At 43.8% G+C, this 9,725-nt stretch overlaps 1 protein-coding gene across 2 annotated transcripts in view; it reads left to right on the forward strand.

The window, feature by feature from the left end:
• Nucleotides 1-9,725, forward strand: part of LOC105353778 (uncharacterized) — an 81,612-nt gene that overhangs the window by 63,598 nt on the left and 8,289 nt on the right. Inside the window, exons 1-5 of one of the 2 annotated variants that reach the window (XM_078936806.1) lie at nt 1,379-1,691; nt 5,805-5,991; nt 6,097-6,212; nt 6,607-6,851; nt 7,047-7,261. In XM_078936806.1, the coding sequence (XP_078792932.1) occupies nt 1,481-1,691; nt 5,805-5,991; nt 6,097-6,212; nt 6,607-6,851; nt 7,047-7,261 (974 nt within the window). In that variant the 5' untranslated portion in view covers nt 1,379-1,480. Of the gene's footprint in view, nt 1-1,378; nt 1,692-5,804; nt 5,992-6,096; nt 6,213-6,606; nt 6,852-7,046; nt 7,262-9,725 lie in introns of those variants that run through there. The other variant, XM_078936803.1, reaches the window with a different exon arrangement.

Here is a 9,725-nt window from a genome sequence, read left to right on the forward strand (position 1 = left end):
TTCATTTATGGTAAGACGAGCTTTGTTCTCCATGGGGGCAGCTATTGTTGTGTAGCGCCGAAACTGCTCAAGTCAATTTGAGATGACTTGGGCACATTTTTATATGGCATCAAAAATGCTCAAGTCAATTAGATGACTAAAGCAGATAGTTTTTCTGAATGATGGAAGCCTTCTGATTGGCTGAGAACATAGGCAGTTATACAGGGTGGTGCAGCAGTGAAAGGAGAGTGGAGTTAGGCCAATATCTCAATTTGGCAAAAATACGAGTTAGGCAGAAATGCTATTAGGCTGACGATATATAACATATAGAACAGTTTAATGCTACTTAATACTGTTGAATAAAAAAATGAAACTTAAAAGTTTATGATTGGCAAATAAATAAGTAAATAAAAATAAAGAAAACAGCACAACAACATAGAAGATATTTTGTATCAAAAAAGGAAAACATTTTAAAGAAACAGATTCTAAAATATATCTGGTCTCTATAAAAAACATATATATATAATCACAAAGTTATCAAAACCAATGAGACTACTTAAACCTTTTAATGTATTAACCCCTTTTTGAATTTGAATTATTATTAAATTTCCATTTCATTGATTTATGTCTGGTTGATTGCTTTGTTAAAAGACATTGGTAAACTTTTTCTAATTTGATTTGTTTCAAAGAATATTTGAAGCTGTATGTATACTATATTATTTTTTATTTTAAATAAGATGGTGTGAGCTTTGACCGGACGCCAAGTCCTTCCATGAATGTCTTCCGACTGGAAACATTACTCAAAAGTAGATGACTTACGGAGCCCGCCGGTACCAAAGCACCCTGACATCCCTGCAAACACGAAGCTAAGGGTCTGTCTGCTCTACTCAGAGACACGTACATGCATTAAATGTGTGAGTGCACGATTGTGCAACAGTACGACCACAATTGATTAATCCGTGCGCACCGATTACTAAATGATGCGCACGTTTAGTAAACCGTGAGCACAGTTTATCAGATTTTATTTTTACTTTTAACCACTGGCACCCGGCGGGCTCCGTAATTACTTGAATATAGCCTCATCTCCACGTGAAAAAGTTAGTTGAAAAATAGCAAATGCAATTTTGACATAAGACCACATTGAAGTGTCACCATTTCTCCCCCTGGCTGGTTCTTTTTCTGTTCTTGTATTGCACCGTTTCATATTGGATCTTGTGATTAATGAAGTTTTTGAAAAAAAATTGAAACCCTCTTTAGACACGGCCTGAATAGACTACATTATTGTTACATTACCATAACTTAGTTTTTTTTTCATTTAAAAGAAAAAAGTAAAAATAAATAAAAAGTGGTGCATAAAGTTTGATCAGTCATTACTTTTCATATGCTTATCCTTCATGTGAAAGATCTGTTTCTACACGGACCACAATAAAGGTTACACCGTCACAAGCCTGAAACAGCCGCGAAAGTTTGTGAGCACACTCTGACAAAGAAGAACAAGAAGATGTTTTTCTGCACCACCGACAGCGAGAGCTTCTCCAAGGCCGACATCCTCCGAGGGATCATCACCGAGAAGCTCGGCATCGCCACCCGCGACATCCTGGCGGTGGTGGAGAGGACGGTGGCCGACTACGAGGAGGAGGCGTCGGGCTTCAGGCGGAGGATCGCGCGGCAGGAGCGGCAGCTGGAGCTGCTGCAGCCGCGGGTTCACCTGCGTAAGTTCTGTGCAGCGGACTTTCATCAGCTTCTATTGTGGAGGGAAATCAGACCAATGGATGCGTGCGTGCTTGTGTGTTTTCTGTGCGTAGCTGTGCTGCGGCCACGTGAGCCTCTGTTCGCGCAGCCGCCTTAAAAATGTCGCGCGCCCGTATTCCATGTTTTACGGCAGAGCATGAAACTCTGTTTACATAAAAACAGCTGATCTGTTCTAAATAAACAGAAATGCTAGAGAAGAAACTACAAAGATATGTGTACTTTAAATACATGTTGTACTATTCAGCAGGTATTAAAATGTAATTTTATAGACACAGGTCATGTTGACAACTTTGAGGTTTAATAAAGGATCTCAAGTTATTCCAGTCATAAACTGACCAATCAGATTCCTCAATGCCCGCTGGCCCCCACCTCAAAGGTTTGATTGACAAGTTGTGTCTCAATTCCTTCCCTACTCACTATACATCTGCAATTCCAAAATCCAGTGGCCCAGAAATTTCCCTTGGAACAAGCTCACTCCTCATTGGTGACAGTAGTTCCACAGAAACGTCCACTCAGACCGACTCGTCCAATCACGGTGGACGGGCACCGAATGGCGGCGGCAGAATTGGCTTCATTTTGCTGGAGCCGGATTTTCTACGGTGACTCGCTCAGTCCATGTCTACCTACAGTGGACGGTCTTCACTATGAAATGAGACGTTTGATACCTGATCTACACGTGTGTATTGAAAGGACACACATCTCTGTTAGGAGGAGGTTCTACTTTTGCATTTCTGTTTGTTTAGAACTGATGGGAGGTTTTCAGACTTCGTGAACGGCTCACTTAACGGCCGTAACCGTGTTCACGTGCTGAAAGGTCAAAAGACCGTGGAAGCCATTATCAGGATGAACGCACTTCTCTGAGGTGAACCGCTAAGTGCGTGACACTCCGCGTCGGATGGTTCAGGCTTTCGGAAAAAAAAGAAACCTCAGGGGTGCCCACATAAACGAGGGATCCTCCCCCAGGACAGACAGGCGATTTACCAGAACTCATCGAGAAGAATTAACTTATCAAACTCTACAACTACATATTTTAAATCCAGCAGACGAGCTTCATCCAGGTAGAGGCAGGATCCACAGCCAGGTGTAGGAGCGGGAGCAGAGACGAGCCAACTGGAGTCTGGAAGCACTCCCACTCCCCAGGAGGGGAGAGGGAAAGAGGGACAATACATGAATCACTGCACCAGACAGAGGCATGGAGAACTAAATGATGAATAATGATCAAGAATAGAGGAAAGAAGGAGAGAAGTAGATAAGAATAGAGGACAGAACCCCAGTGCACCATAGCTACCCCATCTTCTGGTAAGGGTTAGGATTAAGGTTAGGGGTCAGGGCTAGGCTTAGGGGGGGTAGAGGGGAGTTTTGTCTGTAGTCTGTGGGTACGGTCTTTGATAGGTTGTAGTGCAGGCTGGATCTAGAGGTCCCCTTGAAAATATTCCTGTGGTTTCAACGAGATTAGATAATCCCTTGAAGTGTGTGTGGTGCAAGAGTCAGGTCACATCATGTCATGTTGAAGAGCGGTTAAGATGCAGGCAGGATCTTGAGCAGCCTGCTAACAGCTAATAGTTATTGTTATTAAGTTTAATTTAAACACATTAACATTAAGTTAAATAATCTCTGAATACTAACTAGTCTGACAATAAGCCTGTCCACAGAGGAATGTTTTCAGTCTAACTTTGAATGTAGAAACTGAGTCGGCCTCTCTTATATGAGCTGGGAGTTTATTCCATAAGACAGGGGCTTGGTGGCTAAACGCTCTACCTCCAACCGTACTTTGACTAATTCTAGGAACCACAAGCAGTCCTGCGTTTAGTGAGTGAAGTGTTCTCATTGGATGGTAAGGGACTATGAGGTCCTTAATATAGGACGGGGCCATTCCATGTAAGGCCTTATAGGTTAACAGGAGGATCTTGAACTTGATTCTAGAATCAACTGGGATCCAATGGAGTGAAACTAACACAGGAGTGATGTGATCTCTTCTGCTAGTTCCAGCTAACAATCTAGCTGCTGCGTTCTGAGGCTTCTTAAGGAACTCTTAGGACACGCTGCTAACAAGGAGTTACAGTAATCCAGTCTAGACGTTTTAGCTTCTTAAGTTTTAGAGTTTAGCACAATGTTTCCTCCCAAACGGTACAAACTCTCCCTGTGTGTTTTCCAGCTGCTGGGAAGGCGCTGGGGGGCTAACTAGGTTATCCTTGGCAGCACGGCCCGCGCTGCAAGTAACGACCTGGCTAGCCGGCTTAGCTTCCACTGTGCTGAGCCGCGCCTCTAACTGCTCTAGCCTGGCCTCCAAGTATAACAGAAGACGACACTTAACACACCTACCAAAGGAGGCAGGATCCTCACTAAACATATGGCACATGGGGCAGGAACGGAGAGGGGGGAGAAAGGCGGAAGAGGTAGAAGCCATGCTAAGTGCTAAGCTAAGGCTAGTGGTGTTTAGCTAAGGAGAAGCAGTTTACTTTGCAAACTTAGAATGAAGTGGACAACAACTTGTTAACACAGTTGTGTATTGGCTAGTGAATTAAAAGATGCTAAATGTAAATATTAAACCAGATAACACATAAACACTTAAGTTAAGAAATAGTAATCGGGCTAATGCCAAAGAAGAGAAAGCAGTCAAGCAACTATCAGAACTGGATTACACTCACCCGGAAATGACGTTACAGGAAATCCGTTCATGAGGATGATCCATACACACTAAATGTCATTTATCATTACAAATCAAGAATGACACACACACACATCCAGTGTGTGTGGATTTTCTCTCCATATTCCATCGTGGGTTAAATTCTGTCTTTGTTCCGTGAACCCATGGCTCAGGGAACTGGTCCAGACAGACAGCCAAAGGAGTAGCTGCGCTCTCTGCCACCCGGTGAGTTGGAGTCTGTCAGGACGTCAGTTTTCTGGTTAGAAGCTTGTGGACCCAGAAAGCTGTAGAACGTTCTCAAAAGTGATTTCCACCCACCAGTTTTTGAGACAGAAGAACGTCTGGATACTCTGAGCGGCCTTCCTCTGTTCCTCCTCTCGTCCTTGTCTCTCCCTCATGCTTCCCCTTTGACCCTTGTCTGATTGTCCTCTGGTCCTTCAGAGATGGTTGGGACATGTCCAGAGGAGAGACGCTGAATCTATTGGTAAAAGGATGCTGAGTCTAAAGCTGCCAGAGGTCTAGAGGAAGACCAGAGATGAACATGAAGGTCACTGCTGTTAGAGGTTAGGATGCAGCAGACGGGGTTAGACGGAGGAAGCTAATTGGCTGTTGTGAAAGGAGAAGAACTTTTTCTCCTCTGATGTTCCTGTGCTTCTCCTCTTTTCCTCCTTTGATCCTGTAGGGATCTTCGTCTGATGCTCATTCTTTAACTGTCTGGACAATCGGAGAACAAAATCTCCAGATGTGATGAGTTTCACTGAAAGGAGTGAAAAGACTCCCCAGATGAAGGAAAGAACACTTTTTTTTATTGAAAATGGTTTTGCTTTGGTAAAACTAACTTTTATTTTGATCAAGTCATGTTAGCACTAGGGCTGCACATATGAGGAAAACTCGCTATATGCGATACTGGTAATTAATATTGCGATAGCGATATAAATTGCGGTATATAAACAAATAGCAAAAAAACCAAAAACATAATTTCCATTTCACTGCAACAGTTTAAAAATTATACTCCAAATGACCCTTGTCGACGTAGGAGGCAAACATCAAATATAAAAGGGCTCATCTGATTGATCAAAAACTTAAACGGGTCCTTCCGATTGGTTAAATGCATAAAGGGATTTATTTCATTTATTCAATATTTCAAGCTGCCATGAGTTTGTTTTAGCACATTTAAGGTAATCATTTATTGCGATTTTTGCCGTCTTTTGCGGTATGCATATTGCACAGCTTAATTTCGCGATAACGATAAATTTGCGGTATATTGTGCAGGCCTAGTTAGCACTAAACTTAGAACCAATTCTGGACGGAACCGGTCCATCAAGAACCATCATAGAGACCAAATCTGTAGAGTCGGACCTTTCTGAAGATTTTTCTGTAAATGTTTGTCTCAGAGGGAACAAAAAGATGAATCTGTTGTTTTTAGGCGTGGAAGACCCTGTGAGGCTCCACTTTCCTCAGAACAACAACAAAGATGATGATGATGATGGTGATGGTGGTGTTGCCTTTGATGATGAAGCCAATGATGAAGAAGAGCAGCTGGCAGAACAGGTCCAGCCTTCAGCAAGTTCCAGGGAAAAGTCCAAGGATCCGGATTTTAAACTTCCAAGGAGGTGACAAACCTACGGCTGCTTTGACGGTTTAGAAGAAGAGAACCGTCCTCCTTTGAACTGAATGGACTTGAAGACATGTTTGTACTTTGGGTCCATGTCCCACAGACAGCAGCAGCGCCCAGTCCGGCCCAGCATAGCCTGGAGCAGCAGCAGTCCGACCCACCTGAACCTCAGGATTCGGTTCATAAAGGATCCAAACGTTGACATGTTGCACGGTTCTGGTAAGTTCTCTGTGTCTTTAACCCTAAGAAACCCAGAACTGTTGGTAATTTGGTGACTTTAGAACTGCCATCATCAGGACATCCTGATCTGTTTGAGTCCTTTACCGGATTCACTGTGGAGAACGTACACAAAGACGTAGGTTCCAAACATTAGTTCCCAAACTGACAACAGTTGTAGCGCTAGCTTTGCTAATGCAGGGAATACTGTACTTTCCATACTATAAGGCCATGGTTTCCATGGTCTCCTAAAAGTACGACAACTGGAGAAGTCAGACAATGGTTTGGAATCTGGGGTGGATGTTAACAAACTTCTTCCAGGATCCAAACAGACCAGTTCATCACTGAATGATGAACCGTTTGAGGATCTTCTCAATGAATTTGGTTTCTCTCCTAGTTGTGAAGAAGACTATTGTCCGGGACCTCAGCTTTCCTCAAAGTCTTCAAGAGTCAGAATTCGTGGATCTGATCAGGTCCTCCTTCCCGCCGCTGACTGAGAGTGACAAAGACTTTGAGATCCACACACTCAACGGAAGTCAGAGGCTGATAAAGCTGCCGCTGAAGACCATGTCTCCCAGGGAGATCATCAGAAGCATGAAGTCCAACGCGCCGCGGGCCACCGTCCTCTTCATCAAGCTGAAGGTAGGTAGTGGTTGAGCGAGATGTGGTGGAAAAGCAGGAGCCAGTACATCACACCGTTGTCTGAGAACATTTAGAACCAAATGTACACGTCTTGTGGGCGTGGCCTAATGGCTTTGCAGCTGCTCTTTACCATTTTTAGCTCAACAGCTGCTTAAAAGCCTTACATGCTGTTTGTGAAACGTTCAACACTTGCAGAGGCCAGAAGCTGAGAAGAAGTCAGAGGAAACGTCTGAAGAGAAACTCAAAGGAGCATCTGAGGAGGTCAAGGAGAAATCTGAGGAGGAGAAAGAGGAGAAGCCGGAGGAGGACAATGAGGAGATGGAAGATTCCCACGTATCAACAGTAGAGGACACACCTTCATCTACTGATGCTGTACCAGAAGAAGAGGATGTAGCTGGACCGAGTTCAAGGTAATTGAAAAATAATTGTGTTGAATACCAAACCCAGTTTTCTGGTTCTGCTCCATAAACGTTCAAACCTGGCCAGCATCCAGACACCAGGTTTGTTTTTATACTGAATCCAAAACCAATATAAAGTTCCTCCTATCAGCTTTGGTATCCCAGAGAGAACATTCTATCCACCTGCTTAGACCTGGGAGACAACTTCTTTGTTAAGAAATGCCCTTTCATGGTCTCCTGTGTGCTGGATACCTCTCAAAGGAATCATGACGCTCACCTGTGCTTGAATACCTGTTAAGTAGAATTTTGTAGTCTTTGGCTTTTCTCCTAAAGGCCCGTTCACACCGGGACAAATTTCGCCGGCGATTTTCGCCGACGTTTAACGCCGCGTGACTAAACAAAGGGCACCAATGAGAGTGTGCACACCAACGCGAAAAAACGCCACACGTCAAAGCGTCAAAAAGAAAAAACGCCTCGGGTTCGTTTTTTTTTTTCGACGCGTCGCGTCGAAATCTATTCGACCAATGAGAATGGCGCTTTTGCACACGTGTCTGGAGCTTCTGAAGTTACAGTAAAACACAACTTGGGGGCGCTCAAACACAAAACTGCCTTGCTGAGCACACATACCAGCGAAGAAGATAGACGCCAAGTAGCGTCTACACTGCCGCGAAGAAATAATGACGGACATTCTAAAATATCCCCGAACCAAGCACCAGTTGGAGCTACTGGTGCTTGTAATATTCATGTTTTCTTTGTATTATTCTGACAAGCGCGTAAATACTTGCTCTCTTCTTCTGAGTGAAAAGCGACTTTAAGAAGCGTAAAGTTGCGCAGCGCCACCTTGTGTACAGGAGTATTTCTTTTTACATTAAGCGCCATCTAATGTCAGGGAAGGAAATTGCATGTTCGCTCGGCTCATCGTCAGCGAAAATCGCCTGGGTGTGAACACAAAAAACGTGGCGAAAAACGCTGGCGAATAACGCCTGGCGAATATTCGTCCCGGTGTGTACGGACCTTTAGACTATGACAGGGGTGTATTCATGTTTGCAACATGTGCTTGACTTTATTTGTTAGGAAAATCAGTTCTTTGTGTGTGCAAATTGACATGTCTTGTTTGGAATCAATGGTCCACCTTTGTAGGTGTATTTTGTAGTATAGTATTTCACTGAAAATGTTTATTCTGAAAGGACACTACAGGTCCTGACATGATACATGCCTACTGACTAAAGAAACTCATTGTACTCCATGAGCGCCTGGCAGCACTAATGAACCAGCTGCTAAGAGATGGGACTCACCCCGAATGGCTAACGGAAGGGCGAACGATCGTGATCCAGAAGGATCCCTCAAAGGGTGCAGTCCCATCCAACTACCGGCCAATAACCTGTCTCTCCACAACATGGAAGCTCATGTCAGGCATCATTGCAACCAAGATAAATAGGCACATGGATCAATACATGAGCTACACACAGAAGGGCATTGGTAGAGACTCCAGAGGAGCCAAACACCAACTCCTGCTGAACAGAACAGTCGCTCAAGACTGTAAGTCACAACACACCAACCTGTGCACAGCCTGAATTGATTACAAGAAAGCCTATGACTCGATGCCACACACATGGATAACTGAATGCTTGGGGCTCTGAGCAGCAGAGCCATAGAGGCACCGATCTACCACACCAGACAAGACCCAAGGTTTAGGCTGTGCAAAGAGGCGCCTGAAACAATCCAGCACATAACTGCAGGATGTAAGATGCTGGCAGGTAAAGCATACATGGAGCGCCACAATCAAGTGGCTGGAATAATATACAGGAACATGTGTGCAGGATATGGACTGGAAACCCCAAGGTCAAAATGGGAAACACCTCTGAAGGTGGTAGAGAATGAGAGGGCAAAGATCCTGTGGGACTTCCAGATCCAGACTGATAGGATGGCAATGGGATGGCGATATAACTTGCAATACATGAACAAATAGCAAAACCACCAAAAACATAATTTCCATTTCACTGTAACGGTTTAATTTAAGTAAGATTAAACATAACTTAAATTATACATCAAATGACTCATCTACATAGGAGGGGAGCAGCCAACATAAAAGGGCTCCATCTGATTGGTCAATGATGTTAAGGAATCCATCTAATGGGTCAAATGCATAAAGGGATTTGTTTGATTGATTGGATACTTCAAGCTGACACAAAATTCTTCTGTCACATTTAAGGCTACCTAAACTATCAGAGAATTCACCTCAAAGACCTGAACCTCAGTAGAGACTAGGTTTTTTCTGACATTCATTGAAGGTGCGGAGCTTAAACTGTGGAAAAAACCTTCCAGAATTCTTTCGTTCTTGTCAAATAAAGCCTTTAGAGATGTGTTGTGGTTTGATTCTCACTTCTGCTCCTCTGGAGGTGATGGAGGAGAACCATCCGCCTTTGAGCTGAATGGACTTGAAGACGTGTTTGTACTTTGGGTCCATGTCCCACAG

Source organism: Oryzias latipes, chromosome 18 (genome assembly GCF_053564925.1).
Source record: "Oryzias latipes strain Hd-rR chromosome 18, Olatipes_Hd-rR_3.1".
Taxonomy (NCBI): Eukaryota; Metazoa; Chordata; class Actinopteri; order Beloniformes; family Adrianichthyidae; genus Oryzias; species Oryzias latipes.